This window comes from Trypanosoma equiperdum, assembly GCF_001457755.1.
Source record: "Trypanosoma equiperdum strain OVI genome assembly, contig: ctg_399, whole genome shotgun sequence".
NCBI lineage: Eukaryota > Euglenozoa > Kinetoplastea > Trypanosomatida > Trypanosomatidae > Trypanosoma > Trypanosoma equiperdum.
In genome coordinates this window covers 9838-25830 of record NW_027124308.1, presented here as the reverse complement: position 1 = coordinate 25830, position 15993 = coordinate 9838, and the positions used below count along the sequence as shown (strand labels likewise).

General features: G+C 50.0%; 7 protein-coding genes across 7 annotated transcripts; all 7 read left to right on the top strand.

Moving 5' to 3' along the window:
• Positions 1-120: 120 nt before the first annotated feature.
• On the top strand, positions 121-888 carry TEOVI_000165600 (ATP synthase delta (OSCP) subunit, putative; the record flags this gene model as incomplete). Its single annotated transcript, XM_067224860.1, has 1 exon — positions 121-888. One exon carries the CDS (start codon positions 121-123, stop codon positions 886-888), a length of 768 nt encoding a protein of 255 aa, XP_067080961.1.
• A 1488-nt stretch (positions 889-2376) lies between these two features.
• On the top strand, positions 2377-4473 carry TEOVI_000165500 (serine peptidase clan SC, family S9A, putative; the record flags this gene model as incomplete). Its single annotated transcript, XM_067224859.1, has 1 exon — positions 2377-4473. The coding sequence occupies one exon, from the start codon at positions 2377-2379 to the stop codon at positions 4471-4473; it is 2097 nt and encodes a 698-aa protein (XP_067080960.1).
• A 397-nt stretch (positions 4474-4870) lies between these two features.
• On the top strand, positions 4871-5605 carry TEOVI_000165400 (uncharacterized protein; the record flags this gene model as incomplete). Its single annotated transcript, XM_067224858.1, has 1 exon — positions 4871-5605. The coding sequence occupies one exon, from the start codon at positions 4871-4873 to the stop codon at positions 5603-5605; it is 735 nt and encodes a 244-aa protein (XP_067080959.1).
• Positions 5606-5872: 267 nt separating this feature from the next.
• TEOVI_000165300 (uncharacterized protein) lies at positions 5873-9862 on the top strand (the record flags this gene model as incomplete). The annotated part of the gene is made up of 1 exon (XM_067224857.1): positions 5873-9862. The coding sequence occupies one exon, from the start codon at positions 5873-5875 to the stop codon at positions 9860-9862; it is 3990 nt and encodes a 1329-aa protein (XP_067080958.1).
• Positions 9863-10941: 1079 nt separating this feature from the next.
• On the top strand, positions 10942-11991 carry TEOVI_000165200 (ATPase, putative; the record flags this gene model as incomplete). The annotated part of the gene is made up of 1 exon (XM_067224856.1): positions 10942-11991. One exon carries the CDS (start codon positions 10942-10944, stop codon positions 11989-11991), a length of 1050 nt encoding a protein of 349 aa, XP_067080957.1.
• Positions 11992-12908: 917 nt separating this feature from the next.
• Positions 12909-14234, top strand: TEOVI_000165100 (uncharacterized protein; the record flags this gene model as incomplete). Its single annotated transcript, XM_067224855.1, has 1 exon — positions 12909-14234. The coding sequence occupies one exon, from the start codon at positions 12909-12911 to the stop codon at positions 14232-14234; it is 1326 nt and encodes a 441-aa protein (XP_067080956.1).
• Positions 14235-14640: 406 nt separating this feature from the next.
• On the top strand, positions 14641-15741 carry TEOVI_000165000 (Organic solute transporter Ostalpha, putative; the record flags this gene model as incomplete). Its single annotated transcript, XM_067224854.1, has 1 exon — positions 14641-15741. The coding sequence occupies one exon, from the start codon at positions 14641-14643 to the stop codon at positions 15739-15741; it is 1101 nt and encodes a 366-aa protein (XP_067080955.1).
• Positions 15742-15993: the final 252 nt, after the last annotated feature.

Below are 15993 nucleotides of genomic sequence, written 5' to 3'. Positions count from 1 at the left end.
CCCCCCCCCCCCACAAACTCCGCTACTTCCCTCTCACTCGTACACCTTCACTGTAAATCGCGAGCCTTTTTTTGTTTTAATCCTCCCTGTGGTTGTGAGAAGAAGTAAAGGTTCATAGTTATGTTCCGCCGACTTTCTTCAAGTGCAAGGGCAGTTGTGGCGGCCCGCTTCTACACACCGCCTGAGGGATTGAAGAAACTTTACGCAAGTGACTTTGAGAACTCGAAGTATCCGTTAAACATTGTTCCCAGTGATAGTGTGCTCTTTGCCAAGTTCCTGTACAAGGCGGCAGAAGAGAAGGGAAACTTTGACAACATCTTAAGCGATTTCCAGAAGATAGCAGCTGCGGCCTCCAAGCTTCCTATCTTCTGGGAGCGCACGGCAGTTGTTGAAAAGATACCCGAGTTCAAGCAACTCTCAGAGCCCACCTTTTTCACACTTGTGTGGATGCAGAACAACGGTATGCTGGAACTCATCCAAGAGGTGGCGGAGGTCTATGAGACATTTGTTAACGCAAAGCAGAAAAAGGCCGTGGCGAAAATCTTTGTCGCCCCTGGCGGTGAAAAGAACGTGGAGGAAGCCCGCCGAGTCGCGGAGGAGCTGCATAAGGGGTTGAAGGAGCTCGCTGATTACACTCTCGTTTTGAAAACGGTCGTCGACCGCACGATTGTCAAGGGATTCGCGGTAGAACTTGCGGGTCAGTACGTGAACAAGGCTGAGGGTCAACAGAAGCAGGCGGGTCGGGCAGATGAGGTGGATTACACGAATCTTCCCGCTCCTAAGCCACAGAAAACGGTTTGGGATGATAATATCGAGACGGAGGTCCTGCGCAAGTACCTCGACGGTCTTTCCCAGTATGATATGGAGGAGGCGAAATATGGCGTTTGATGGTCGATATTGAGGGAATGATAGGGAAAGAAAGATTGGGAACACTGTCAGTTGCCGACGCATGTTGGGGGAGAAGGCGAGAGCAGTGTAAGTGAAATGAAAGGTTGAAGCGGTGGTATACGCTTGGGAAGATTTGCAGACGCCGAGAAGGAGGCGGCCATTATCCGAAGGAGGGGCAGAAGTTATTGCCCCCTATCTTGTACGGCTGGTGAAGCGAAACGTTTAGCCTCGTGAATCAGCGCGGTGTGTGTACGTGGCGGGGAAGAAAGAATGAGGGTGATAGGGAAGTAGAAGCCGAAATAAAAGTAGGAAGAAACTCCGATCTGAGGGGTTGGTTTCTCATCCTCCCTTTTACTTGTGCATGAAAAAGGAATGGGAGACGCAGTGGGGAGGAAGGGAGAAAGGATGAAAGACCCTTACCCCATGGTGGTGAGGAACAACCACCTTAACGACACAACGCCACTTCGTTGTTAATGTAAACTTCCGTGTCAGATCACAGTGGTTTCAGCACGGCAGCGGCCCTCATCCAACGTGGGATTGGTAAAGCATTCCTATCGCCATCTTCGTCATCGGCATTGCCCACTGCTTTGTGACACTTGAGAAAAACTAGGGGGTTTCGTTCGTGGTAATAACTTCTCTTTCTTTTTCTTTATTTTTTTTCTTTCGTGTTGCATCTTCAAAGTTGTTTACAAAAAAGGGGAGGAAAGCACTCACACACATTCCATATAATGTTTGAGTGAATGTAGCGAAACTGCTACTTGTAGGCGTAATGTTTGCCACACCTAAGGTGCATCATTAGGTGGGCATTTCTCATCGGTTGTGGAGATGTCGTTGATCTTCTATGCGAACGAAGGGTGTAATTATGTGTCACGTGAAAATATGAAGTGCAGGCAAATGATTCGGCTCAGACTCAAGAGGGACACCAGCTCCACACTATGTTGTGCCGAATTTTCACCCCCTTTCCGAGGCTATATGATGAGTAGTTCCATTAACACACTTTCCTCGATGCGAGTCTGTTTAAAGTCGGAAGGGATGTAGGTTGTAGCATCTGAGTGTAGCCGCGGCATGAAAAGTACACTGCAGACGGTGGGGGTCTCGGTGAAAGAGCATATTTGTGTACATGTCCACCAGCTATGGTAACAGAGGATGACATGCGGTAGTGGGCTATTTGATGTGGATGATTTGCTTTGTGAAGCCCTCTTCATCTAAACAACGTTATTTGGTGGAGCAGTATAAGCCACCCGGACGTTGCCATTTGGAACCAGTCACTAAGTAATATGTGTTTCTTTAGTTTGTGCCCTTTTTATTTTAATCTTCTTGAACTCTCCTGTGAAAAGGACAAGTAGAAGTTCTTTTTGAGGGCCTTCGCATACATTTCATCCTCTCAGTTATTTGCTTTTGCAACGGAAGAAGATCAAAAGAAGAAAAAAAAAGCCTCATATCTGAAGGAGAGGAATAAGAAACGAAGAAAGACACCCCCAAACACAAATGCGCCTCGCTTACCCCACTGCAAGACGCTCGGCAGCGAGCTACGTGTTGCATAATGTGACGGTACCAGAACCGTATGACTACCTTGAAGATCCTGAAAACAACGAAACGAAATCATTCGTGAAAGCCCAAAACGATCTCTTCGGTGAATACATGAGGTCCACCGAAGCACTTGGGAATAAGTTGTATAACCGCATTTCCCAAACGTTCGACTTCCCCCGAACGTCCAACCCCAGTTTTCGGAACGGTCGTTATTACTTTTATCACAATACTGGTCTACAGAACCAAAGTGTTTTGAAGCGTGCCACGAGTCTAACAGACTCCAACCCCACAACCTTCCTTGATCCCAATATCCTGAGCAATGATGGCACAACGGCCTTGAAGGCCACGGCATGGAGTGAGGACGAATCCCTGTTCGCATACAGTGCCAGTGACAAGGGAAGCGATTGGCAACACATTCACGTGCGGCGGGCAGACACGGCTGAGGACACTGAGGATGTTATTGAGTGGGCCAAGTTCACAGGTATCTCATGGTTACACAACACTGGATTCTTCTACACGCGCTTCCCAGCTCTTAAGGGGGATGTGGATAAAGGCGCTGAAACAGACGCGGCGAAGGATCCTTTTGTTTGCTTCCACCGCCTCGGTACGAAGCAGGATGAGGATGTGGTCGTACTCTCTCTACCAGAGCATCCCCACTGGGGGGTTTCTGCTGAGGTATCTAACTGTCACTCGTACCTTGTTGTTTCTATTACCGATGGTTGTGAGCCAAAGAACTTGATATGGATCACCAAGTTACCTATCGATGGAGCTGAGAAGCTTTCCCCTTCTACATTAACATACAATAAGTTGTTTAACGAATTTGTCGGTTCGTTTGAATACTTGGGGAATGATGGCACCACCTTTTACTTCGTGACAACGCGCGACGCGCCGCGAAAGAAGATCATCTCCGTTGACATCGCCACTGGGAAGGAGCAGATTGTTGTGGGGGAGAGGGAGGCCGTCCTCGACCACGCCGCACTCGTGAAGAACACTCTGATTCTCGTCTACCTTGAAGATGTCAAGAGTACTCTTTATTACTGCTGCTTGGACAAACCAGAGTTAAAGAAAATAACCATACCTATCGGAGCGATATCTTCCCTCTTTGCGGACCGCAAGGTGGACCTCGTGTCCTTCAAGGTTACATCTTTCCTCCTCCCGGGGCGATCGTTCGTGTTGGACATCAACGATCCCGAGGGATCACTTCGCGTTTTCAAGGATGACAATATCGAGGGCCTCTCTGCTGATGACTTTATCACGGAACAGAAGTTCTATAACTCAGCTGACGGTACCCGAATTCCAATGTTCATTATTCACCGGAAGGGGATAGTGACGTCGGAGTCTCCGGTGCTTCTCTACGGCTATGGAGGCTTCAACATATCCCTCACACCGTCGTTCAGCTCATCCCGTGTGGTGTTTCTACAGCACCTCCGCGGGGTTCTCGCGGTGCCGAACATTCGAGGGGGCGGTGAATACGGAGAGGCTTGGCATAACGCTGGTCGTCTGACAAGTAAACAAAACTGTTTCACGGACTTCATTGAAGCGGCGAAGTTCCTCCACGGAAATGGCTACGGCAACCCGGCAACAACAGCCATCATGGGGGGCTCAAATGGTGGGCTGCTGGTGGCGGCGGTTGCAAATCAAGCACCTGAACTCTTCCGTTGTGTTATATGCCAGGTGGGTGTGCTGGACATGTACAAATTCCATAAGTTCACTATCGGCCACGCTTGGAGGTCAGATTTTGGTGACCCAGATAAAGAGGAGGACTTCAAGGTGTTGCAAAAGTACAGCCCACTACATAACATCAAAAGCGGGGTTAAATACCCTGCAATTTTGGTGGTAACAGGTGATCACGACGACAGGGTGGTGCCACTGCATTCGCTTAAGTACATTGCGGCACTTCAGCACGAAAACCCAACGGAGGGAGGCCCCTTCCTTGCTCGTGTTGAAGTGGCCGCCGGTCACGGTGCTGGTAAGCCCACCAGTAAAATTATGCAGGAGTCGGCGGATATTTACACATTTATTGCAAAAAATACGAACGCCCAGTGGACAGACTGACGGTGGGGCGTGTTCACTCACCGAATGCGCTTCACATGTTGCTTTCTTGCTCATCATTACACCTCTCGATTTTGTTTTTATGTGAGTGTTGTGTTCAGCTCTCCTTGGTCTAAACTGATAGCGCATCTCTTTATGGTGGTTTCAACCACCTCTGATGTTGTAGTAAAGATTAAAAAAAGCAACTGCTGTCACTGACCAAATGAATAGGGGAGGATGTGGAGACTGATTGTGGGTTATTCAACTGGTTCGGTAGGCCGTCTGTCAGCTTCTTGTTTGAGACCATCACCCCGGCACCTTTACGCTCCATTTGTAATATTATCTTGTGTTGCCACGTTTCTTCTTCTCTTTTCTCATTTCTCTGACCCTTTTTGTGCTTTTGGGTATATTCACGGCAGGCATGGCAGCCGAGCAGCCAACTACACTGGCGGGGGTATTACTCACAGATGTGTGGCGCGGCCCCCTCCTCGCCACAAGCCGGACGAGCGAGCGGCTGGGACATATCGACTTTGCTATGGTGGTGCCGCCCGTTCGGGCATTCATATACTATATGTTGTGCCCATTTTTATGTTATCCCGTCGCCGCACTTCATTTGTGGGGCTATTACCGGTGCTTGAAGACTCTCGTGCTCCCAAAGCCCTACAAGGAGGAACGCTACGCCTCGCATGTGATATATGGTGTGCAGAAGCGCGTGTATGATAGCCGTCAGAAGCGACTCCACGAAACGGCTGTAACAGATGCCCAGGAGATTCAGCGCGCGCTACAAGTTGCCGATGGGGAACGAAACCACTTTGTAGACGATCCAAGCGCACCTGGTGTGGCGTACTATGTTGTGGAGCAGAGGATTATGAGAGCTGAGGCAATCTTCACTGGTGAGAATTGGGCGTGGGCGTTCATATCAGACAGCTGCAGGTATCTTAGCCCCGTGGTTCTCGCCTACCTTTTTGTTCCTTCGTGTCGTCGTTTGAAAGTTGACCTGAAACTCTGGTCGCAGGGGCGGCTGCGATGGAGGCAACTGCGACATCCCGTGTTGAATTTCTTCAAATCATATCGTGACTACAATGACGCAATTACTCGTATAAACATCACAAAGCCACCACCGAAGGGGAAGCAACCATGGACGACGAACCTGTAGCTATACCTCCGTTGATCTGCTCTTTGTGGCCGCACACACGCATGCGTGTGATCGAAGGGCTGCGCGAACTGGCATTACGTGGTAGTTGATCTTCTCTGATGCAGTGATGTTGTCGAGAGGCTGATTGATTGACTCCTTTTCTCCCCTACTTCTCACGTTTCTGGCATATGTGTACGCGCATACATGTTGTATTTCTCTTTCTGTGTCGTCTTTTTTTTTTCCTTTTCGTAGTATAAACGACTTGGGCAGTGGTGGAGAGCGTCTGATATGTTGGATGCGGAGGACTTTGTCATGAGTCTGGTTTGTGCACGCACGGAAGACTTGCAGCGGCGCGATGCACTAAGAAGGAGGCGTGCCGACTACATCGTTAGAGAAGACGAAGCACGTGCGAAGCGAAGTGAGGAAGAGTTGAAGCATGTGCTTTACCGTGGCACCGACTATATTTCGCTAGTAGAACATAACTTTCGCCGCTCCCTCGATGATATGGGTCGTTGGTGGGACCTCCTCAGCGAGCACGTTATAAAGGAAAAGCGTGAATGCGAGGAAGCTGAAAGGCTTCAAAAACACATGACTGACATGTGCCTGTCAACGTTTACGAAACGAGAACTCTCGGAGCAGGTGTCAGTGGTGGAAAAGGATGAACGGCGCCTCGCAGAGTTGGAAGAGCTCCTCATTGCTGAGGATAAAGCAGCGAAGGAGGAGTCCGTCGAAGAAGCTATGCAAAGGGTTCTTATGGGCGCCGAAAAGTGCATCGATTTCCTCGATTCAAATTCTCTAACGAATAGGTCTACTGGAAGCCTCCTCACATGTACAGCCCTCCACTCTTTCATTCAGTCGATCGCAGGAGTGCCGGTGTCAATAGAACGAAGCGCCAGCATTACCTTCGGTATGATTTTCGGTCACCACCCATTTCGTCTGGTGCCAAGCACATTCCTCATGCTCCTTCACACATTGTATAACAAGATGTGGTCAAATGAGCCCGCGGTCAACCGTTTTGACATCTGCAAAATACCGTTGTTTCTCGTAGATGGGCCGAAGTTCAGTGGAAAGTCTTTGGTGTCACATCATGTCGCAACTAGGCTCTCGCTTCTGCATATATCTGATAGGGATCTGGTAAACAGAGCATTGGAGGCGTATCACAGCGAGCGTGAAGGGCTGCCCACACTTTTAGCAACGGAGAGCAGTGATGATGTTCCCTATATCAGAGCCTATGAGGAGCACGACGAAAACAACGATGAGACAGCTTATCACAGTCATGAGCGTGTTATGCAAACCGTGGAGTCCGTAATGCGCCTTAGTCCGTGGGCAGTCGCTGGGGAAGAGATTGAGGGGGGCCTCTTACATGGTAGGCCGGTGGAGCCATCGCTTATTGTGCATTTGATGCAGTTACAGATGAAAGACACGCTGGAAGGGTGTAGTGGTATCCTGTTTGATGGGGCAGTGGCAGGTCTAGAAGAGCTCCAGAGATTGCAGCTTATCATCCCTCCCTTTGTTCACCCTTTCAAAGGGGCCTTGAACAACTGGCCATCACCACCGCCATTGCCACCAAGCAGTACGGATGACGGGGCACCGACTGAGGAGAATCAAGCGCAGAGGCTACTTGTTGTGCAGCGTGAAGCGCGGTTGGAGCAACCCGTTGTGAGAGGCGAAGGCAAAACGCGACCATCTAAAAAGGGTGTAGATCTCAGCACTTTGCCACCTCCAGTGCTACCTGAGGTCGTGTACCCGGAGTTGGCACCCGAAGAGCGAGAGGCAATAGAGCGCTGGGAAGGGCGGGAGGAAGATACGAATACACTATTTTCAGCCATGGTCTATATTCACTGCGGGACCCAGGAAATTTTTAACCGCTTTGCAGGACTACGCGTTGACAAGGAAACAGGTGAGCAGTATCATATGATATTTTGCCCACCACCGCCGGAGCGGGTGCCGCACGTTGTCAACCTAGACCGCACAAGAACCTCGACGGCCCTGCTCCACCGCGTTGTGCTTGAACAGAGGCGAAAGTGGGATGCACTGCGGCGTTCCCTCACGCATGAGAACGGTAGTGGTGGCAATTTGTATGAAGTTGACGGCGAACAGGCGTTGGATGGTATCGTATCCAACGTGGCGAGAGTTATTAGTTCCAGGCAAAGGATTTTTGAAGAAAACATGCTAATGTACGAGGCGGCCATGGGGGCTAAGAAGCAGAAGAAGTGGATTGAGGACACGATTGTGGAGATGAGGGAACGACGTGAGGCGGAGCGGAAAAGGTTGATCAAGATATATACGGAGAGCGGTGTACCAATTCCACACGAATTGGAGGATACATCCCCATTGCCGAGCGTCTACACTATGCCGGAGGAGACACCCCAACTATTCTTTAGGGGTCTTGCCATCTTTACGTCGTACTATAATGGTATATATGGATGGACTGGGGCCGCTGTAGAATCGCTGGTGCGTATACTTCTCGGCTACCGCAAGGTGGCTATGGAGAAGTACGAGCGTTTCTGGAACCAACCAGATGAAAAGCAGGGGAAGTTGGACCGCTTCGTAGAAAATTACAACAACATCCCTTTGCAACTACTTGGGCAAGCAGTGTGTAAAAACGAGCTTCATCTGCTGGTAGACCAACTGCGAGACGAGCTGTTTAGCGTTGCAGAGGCAACAGGAAGGGACGTCACCACGCGGATTGATTTGATTACAAAGAAGGAGAACTTCCTGGGACCGTGGAGCACGACGGTTTGTAACGTTGCCATCGCCACTGTGAAGGGAGAAATAGAGCGTTTCATGGCCACACTGAACATGGTACTTATCTATTTTAGTACTGTCGTCAACGAACCGTGTGTGTTTGAGGAGTTAGAGTCTGAAGCTGTTATGACGCGTGCTGGAGTTGACGGCGTCCAGGAGTTGGCAAAGGGGAAGGATAAGAAAGTCCAAGGATCGAAGAAGCCACAGCGACCCGAAGACTTGGCCGAGAAAACGGGAGAAGATATGCTTGTCGAGGCCATTGGAAAGCTTGTTACCACCATTACGAACTACGTCGAAAAACTCCAGGGACCGATAACGGCCTCACAGCGAGTGCGAGAAAACGCAAAGGCGGCAGCTGCGGCTGCGGACGATGGGAGGTTCAGTCTGATTCTCACGAAATGTATGCCTTTTGTTCATGAGGAGCTGGCTAGTATGCAGGAGCGGATTGGGCGTATTCGACAGTTCTTTGTTGGACTCATGCGCGAGGCAGAGCAGTACTGCGCGAACTGTAGAGACACTCTTCTAGCGAAGGCAAAGGAAGGTCGGCTTAGCTCTGCTTCCGCTATAAACACGGCCATCTATACTCTTCGCAATGCAATTGAAACGGAGCGGGCCATCCCTCCCCTGCACTTGGGACAGCAAACGTTCTCTGTTCTCTCTGGAGGTCCGAAACAGGACGAGCGCGCGGTGACACCTCTGTCACCGTATGAAGTAACAAGCGTACATGAGGTTCCCATGATCCACCGAACCCTCTCTGCGACGAGGCTGATGAGCATGATTCGCACCTTTCGAAATGTGGCACCTGACTACACATTGGCGAGCGCCGAGTTTTTCTACATTGTGCAACCTGATGACTACGCGGGCGCACAGACGAGGAGTGTTCGCCTCAAGACGAGGCGTGAGGTCTTTGAGTCATTTGACCCTCACGGTTGCGGTTATATTGACTGGCGTGAGTTTGTTCTTCACCTGATGCTTTGGTGCGAAGCGGTGCCCGACATGACGAGGCGGGACGAACCAAACAACTACTATATAAGGGAATGTTCCATCGAGGAGCTCCTCGAAACAAAGACAGCGTTGTTGGGTGCGCAGGAAGTGGATGAGGAAACATTTTCAAAAGTGCCCTTCTACTTCGCTAAGGATCTTAGCGATGACCGGCTAGGGGCGTATATGCAAGCACTGTGGTTAACGTTCGCCGATGATGATGGCAAACTTTGCCCTACGCCGTTATTGGCGATGATGTGCGCGGACAGGCAACCCGTGCGAGGGGCGCAGAAAGCGTTTGCAGTGTTCCCCTCCGCGCAGGACGGTTTGTTGACTCCTTGGGAAATAGATTGCGTCTCCCACATGCTTGCAACAAATCCCCGAAACATGTGTCTTCCAGATGTCTTCTCAAAGGAAAACATAGATATTCTGTACCATGGTGAACGGGCTTTGTCTTTCGACTCAGTGTGCGAATTGGTGATGGGTCGTAGCATGCTTAACAGCACCAAGGCGTTTCTTCGAAAGACATTTGCCATCGATGTAGATTGATTGGATGTAGTTGTGGGTTGCATTTGTAATGATTTGAACACCACAGGATGACGCTGGAAAGGGTGAGTGCGTAAACACACAAAAAAAAATGAATGTAACATTACTGTCTGATTTTCTATCTGAAGCATATTTTGGATCTGTTCCTCCACATCCCCCCCTTTACACCTTCCAGAGGGGGGAGCTTGTGTTCTTCAACTCCTCATCTCTTGCTTTTATGTAGGCGGAGTTTAAAGGTGGAAAAAAGGAACTGCTACCGAAACAGGAATATTTCTATGTGGGTTTGTGTAGTGTGTGCGACTCTTTGCGTTTGTAGCCGTTAAGCCGTGCGCGAACTATGCACCTATAGCGCATGTGATTAAAAATATGTTCGTGCTGATTTTTGAAGAGAGGCACGACAGAGGAAACAGTGTACTTCATGTGAATGGGAATGGTATCACATTATTATTGTTGTCGTTGTTAGTGGTAATCGAGCGCGCTTCGATTTGGAGATCACTTAGTCACCGCGCGTCGTTGGCCGCTGCGAATGACACTCCGACAAGCCATCTCGGTGCTCCCATGTAAAGCAGCACCCAATGGTGTGGAAGAGCAGAAGTGCCCCCGCTGCGGAACCGTGACGGGGTGTGTGCCCATTTTGTCAAAACAGGGATAATATACGTAAATACGTATTGAAAACTTTTGGCTTCTCTACTGGTGGCACGAAGACAGTTAATTTTCCTCCGTAGTGAATGTGTGAGCTCATTTGTAACCGCCGAAGGGCAAGTTCGCATGCAGCGGTTGCGCGTCACCACGGCAACCGACTCTGTTGCTGGCTGCGCTACGGCCACGGGTTCGAGCAGTTTGAGTTGCGCTGTCGTAAGAGCCCTATAAGAACTAGTGTGTCGGGGAACCGAAAAGGGATAGTTTCATCGGTGGTGGGGAATTCACGAGAGAGCACAAAAAACGCGATTCGGGCCATCATGTCACGCGCCATTCCCTTCTGTACTTATTTTTCCCTGACTGTGCTAACTGTTTGCTTCTCATTTGTATTCCCGATCCTCCTCTATTGTGCCTTGTAAACCTTTTTTCATATAATAGCAATTATGCTGTGGGTCGACAAGTACCGCCCGAGGACTCTTGATGACGTAGATTTGTATCCGGAGCTTACCGAAGTACTTAAGCGTTTGGCCGAGTCGCAAGACCTCCCACACCTGTTATTGTACGGACCCTCTGGAACCGGCAAGAAGACGCGCGCCATGGCAGTGTTGCAGCAGGTGTACGGTCCATCCGTTTACTCGCTACGTCTGGAACACAAGTCTGTGCAAGTGACAGATAGCAAAGTCGTTGATATAGCGACACTGAGTTCCCCACACCACATTGACATCAACCCTTCCGATGCAGGGAATCACGATCGCGTAGTCGTGATGCAAATGATACGCGAGATTGCGCAGACCGTTCCCCTGCAGTCTGGCACACCAGGCGCTGCGAAGTACAAAGTTGTGGTGCTCAACGAGGTGGATAAAATGGGACGGGCAGCCCAGCATGCCCTCCGGCGGACAATGGAAAAGTACATGGCGACGTGCAGATTGGTGCTGATCTGCAACTCAACCTCACGTCTTATCGCACCCCTTCGCTCTCGTTGCCTTGCTGTCCGTGTTCCTTCCCATTCACAGGAAAACATAACCAAAGTCATTCGAACTGTGTGTGAAAAGGAGGGCCGGATGCCCCCATCACCCGCATTTTTGGCTGCCCTTAGCAACCAGTCCGAAGGAAACTTACGACGTGCGCAACTGATGCTGGAGGCAGCAGCCATGACAAAAGTTGATTTTTCAGGCAGTGGAGCCAACATTCCGCAGGCTGATTGGCAGGTCTTTCTTGAGGAAATTGCCAACGACATTCTCACGGAACAGACACCAAAGAAGCTGTTTGAAATTCGTGGAAAGTTTTACGATCTGCTCGGGCAGTGCATCTCAGGTGAGGTAATTATGCGAGGCGTCTTGGAAGCCTTGCTTAATTCTGTTAAGCCGGCAATGCGACCGGCTGTTGTTTCTCTTGCGGCGAAGTACGATCACAACATGAAGCTTGGCACCAAACCCATTCTCCATCTGGAGGCATTCGCATCAGGAGTGATGCAACTTCTCAAGCGAAACTGACTATCAGTTACGTAAGTGGCCGTTTTTCTCTTCTCCTTGTTGTTAAATAGATGCGCGGCGGCTCCTTCGCTACCATTTAGGTTTCGCATCCCCCCCCCTATCACCGGGGACAAGCTAATATAGCACTCATGAATAGAACTAATACCCATCACCTGTTTGATCTACCCCTTTTTGTAGTCGAAAGTGGGTATGCAACATCTGTTGAACCTGACGTGAGGTTCAAGTAAACGCTTGCTTTTTTCCCTTGTTCTTGCCTTTTTCTTCTGTGCCGTATTGATAATCTTTGATGTACGCACACCTTATCAGTGATGGTTGGGGCCTTGTTTTGGTAATTAGAAAAATCTGTTATCTCGTTCGTAGTACAAAATCCGCCGGGCTCCTCTTCACCTACTCGATACGGTTGGAGCAAAGGACAGAGCGTCGTATGTTTTCTCTGACCCAAGCCTGGCTTATCGCTCACTGGTACTGCGGGCACAAGTTTCGCCACCGCTTCATGCGGGACAAGCGGTTTCATCCGTCACTACAGGCGTCCCACGACGCTAGGAATCGTTTTAGTAAGCGAAGACACTTCAAAACGAACAGGTGGAACTACCAGCAGGCGTACCGTGACATGCCGTGACGAACTCAGGCGGAAATGGGAGGCTTGTGGTTCGTGGTTGGTGTTTGGTAAGGAACGTGGAAGTCACGATAGTTTTCGACGTGCGTACGCGCATAATATGTGGCTTTACTATGTGTTTTAGCACGAATGTTTTCCCTACCCTTCGTGTTTGACATTTTCTGTTCTCATTCACAATAGCGCTGTTCCCCCTCCCCTGTGCACTTCAGTGGTTGGGCATCACCAAGGTAGAGCACTGTGCCCCTCCCCTCCCCCTCTTCAACTGTAGCAATTACGTACGAGCGTTCTGTTTCCCCGTCGTATGGCAGCCCAAACACCACGCAAGGAGGTTGGAGTGGACCTGCGGGATGAATTAGACGCAGACGTGGAGTGTGGCTCCGGTTACATCTCCATCTTCGGACCACCGGGTAGCGGCAAAACGACTATGCTCCTGCAGTACCTCACTTCGCGGGAGCATCACGTACGTAATATGAAGCGGTCTTTCTTGCTAGAGTATGTTACTGGCAGGGCGCTAGCTGGTGACTCCCTGCGGCGGCTGGCGTGGCGTCTTTTGCCGCAAACTAAACGGCGGCGGACAGAATGTTCACATCTTCAGTTTGGCTTGCTGGTACGACAGTGGCTTGACAATGCAGTGGAGGGGAGTGAGCTTCACTTCGTCGTGGACGACGCTGATGAAGTGGAGGAGGGTGCTGAGGGTATTAATCAGTGGCTCTCGGTGTGTGTCGGTGGATCCCAACAGCCGTGCAACTCAAACGTTGTTTGTCTTTGGGTAGTGTCGCAGATGCCGCTCCGTCTCTCAAACTGTTTTCGCTTCCACTTCGTTGCGAGACCCGATGCTAGCGTTGTGCAGTCGTGGTTGAACACGCTCTTTGCAACAAACGCATCCCCACCCGGAGCTGACGCAGAGGCTAATACCCCGAGCCTCACGCTAGAAGAGGCTCACAACATAACAAAGGGTGCAGTTGAGTACTACATGACGCATCTTCCCATGCGAGCAAGTATCGTCACACAGGACATGCGACAACTTCTCCAGCGTGTACATCAAATTTTACCGTTTCTGGTTGCACATGCTGTTGTGGGACGCCTCAATGCGATGCACTACTCGACAGTATGGGGAAGATGGCGAGAGCTCTCGTCATCGGTCGCAACTGCACCTTCTGGTGCTCTTGTGGGGAGTCGCGGAGATCCGTTAGTGGCCGTGCTGAGACGAATTGGATGCTCAGCCATGCTGTGGGCCCTAAGTGCTTTTTACTGTGGGGCCGTCCCAAAGTCAAAGCACGCCCTTGTCTTCGGTGACGAAAAGCTGGCGCGTCGTACAAATTCTACGGAGGTGAATGCCGCATCGCACAAGGCAGCCGTTCTCTCCTCGTTAGCGCACGTCGTCCATCTGCCCCGACTCATGCTAGTTTATCGGTCCCTGCTGAATATTTGCGTGAACCTCCAGGATCCACTCGAGTTCGTGCCCGCAGAAATAGCGGTGCAGCACCACCAGACGTTGGTGTCGTGGGGTCTCATGGTTCCAACAACCCACAGCACAAAGGGTTATCACTGTCACATACCTGTTACATCAGCGATTAGCCTTTCGCAGCATTTGTCGTTGAACCTCTACGACCTCATTCCACGATGAGGCACGGATAGAGTGTGGTACTCTCCGACATAGCATTACGTATATTCGTGTATATATGTTCTCGGGTCGGTGTGACAGGTGGGTTTCATCGTTGAAATTATTTGCCTATCTCCAGTATCTCTTGCACTAACATACAATTTTCTTCGCTAATATGTGTAATCAGTATCGTTTCACCTTTTTGCGTGTACGGCAGGGGCCGTCCATAGCAATGATGGAAGATGTACTCGCCACATACCCTTTTTCTTTTCTTTTGCTTTGTTGAAACATTCTTGGTGACAATATATTGGTTTTACATAGTACTATTGTTACCTTTCATAACGCTGCTCGCGTGGGGGGTTGTTTCCGTCTCGACCGCCCCGCCCTCAACTGAGTGTGGAAGAAGTCCGGAATCTCATTTTCTCTGCAGATGGCCATACATGTCGCTCGTCAGGGGCGGCGAAAGATGTACTACTGGGTTGGAACGTTCATCTGTGTCGTCGGTATCTTGCTGCTGTTAGTCATTCCGTTTAAAGGTGTAGTGCGCGAAAAATTGGGTATGCCATCGTTCATTGGTGGGTACTGCGCTGTATTCGCAACTTTGCTGTCGTTTTTCCAAATTCTTGAGCATCTAACTTGCTTCTCTGACCCAGAATGCCAAACGAAGGTGGTCCGCATCCTTTTTATGGTTCCACTGTACGCTATGATATCGTGGGTGTGCCTTCTAGCTCCTGGTGCAGCTGAGTACCTCAACATCCTCCGGGATGCGTACGAGAGCTACGCCATCTACGCCTTTTTCCAGCTCATGTTGGCTCTCATGGGAGGCGTTGATACTTTGTACAGGGCCCTTATGTTGGAGGAGTGGCCACCCGTGCCACATATCTTCCCTCTTTGTTGGCTGGAGCCGATGAAGGTTTCACCCACGTTTGTGCGCAACTGTCGATTAGCTATCTTCCAGTTTATGGTGGTGAAGCCACTGGGTGCCATCGTTATTATTATCTTAAAAGCAAAGCACGAATTGGGCGGTATACTCGACGTGAGCAAGGGTCATTTTTGGACTGCCCTGATCTGCAACTTTTCCATCACGACAGCCTTCACAGCGCTAGTTTACTTCTACGTTGGGTTGAAGGAGTTCATGGAGGGCACAGATGCCCTTTTGAAGTTTATATGCATTAAGGCGGTTATCTTTTTATCCTTCTGGCAAGGGATACTGATTCAACTTCTCGCAGCCATGGATTGGCTACCAAATTTTGGGTACTGGACCAAAGAGGAAGCACCACAAGGACTGCAAGACCTACTAATCTGCATTGAAATGATGTTCGTAGCCTTCGCTCATCGCTACTGCTTTGGGAGCGACGTGTATGACCCTGCTAACTTAGTCTCTATTGAGGAGAGCCAGGGTAATCTCGATCCATATGCAGCGGGTCGCACAATTCCACCGATACGTTACAGCGTCAGAGAAAACCTAAAGTACACTCTGAGGAATGAGGATATTTTCAACGACATCAAAGCTATCGTGCGTAATCAGTAGGCTCCCGGCGTGGGGGTGGCGGAGACCTGGTGGGGTATGCAAAAAGAGGGGTAGAAGTAACGTGAGCGGATGCTCCTACGAGGTGTGTAGAGCACCGAAAACTTTCCTGGATTTGCTTCTTGTTATTCCCCTTTTGCTTGTCTCTGTTCCAGCTGCCTGTTTCCGGTTCATCATCCATAGGTTTAGGCATAGTCTTTTAGTTTCCTGCTGATGAAACTGAAAAGGGAAGGGGATCGCAGAACCCATAAGTGC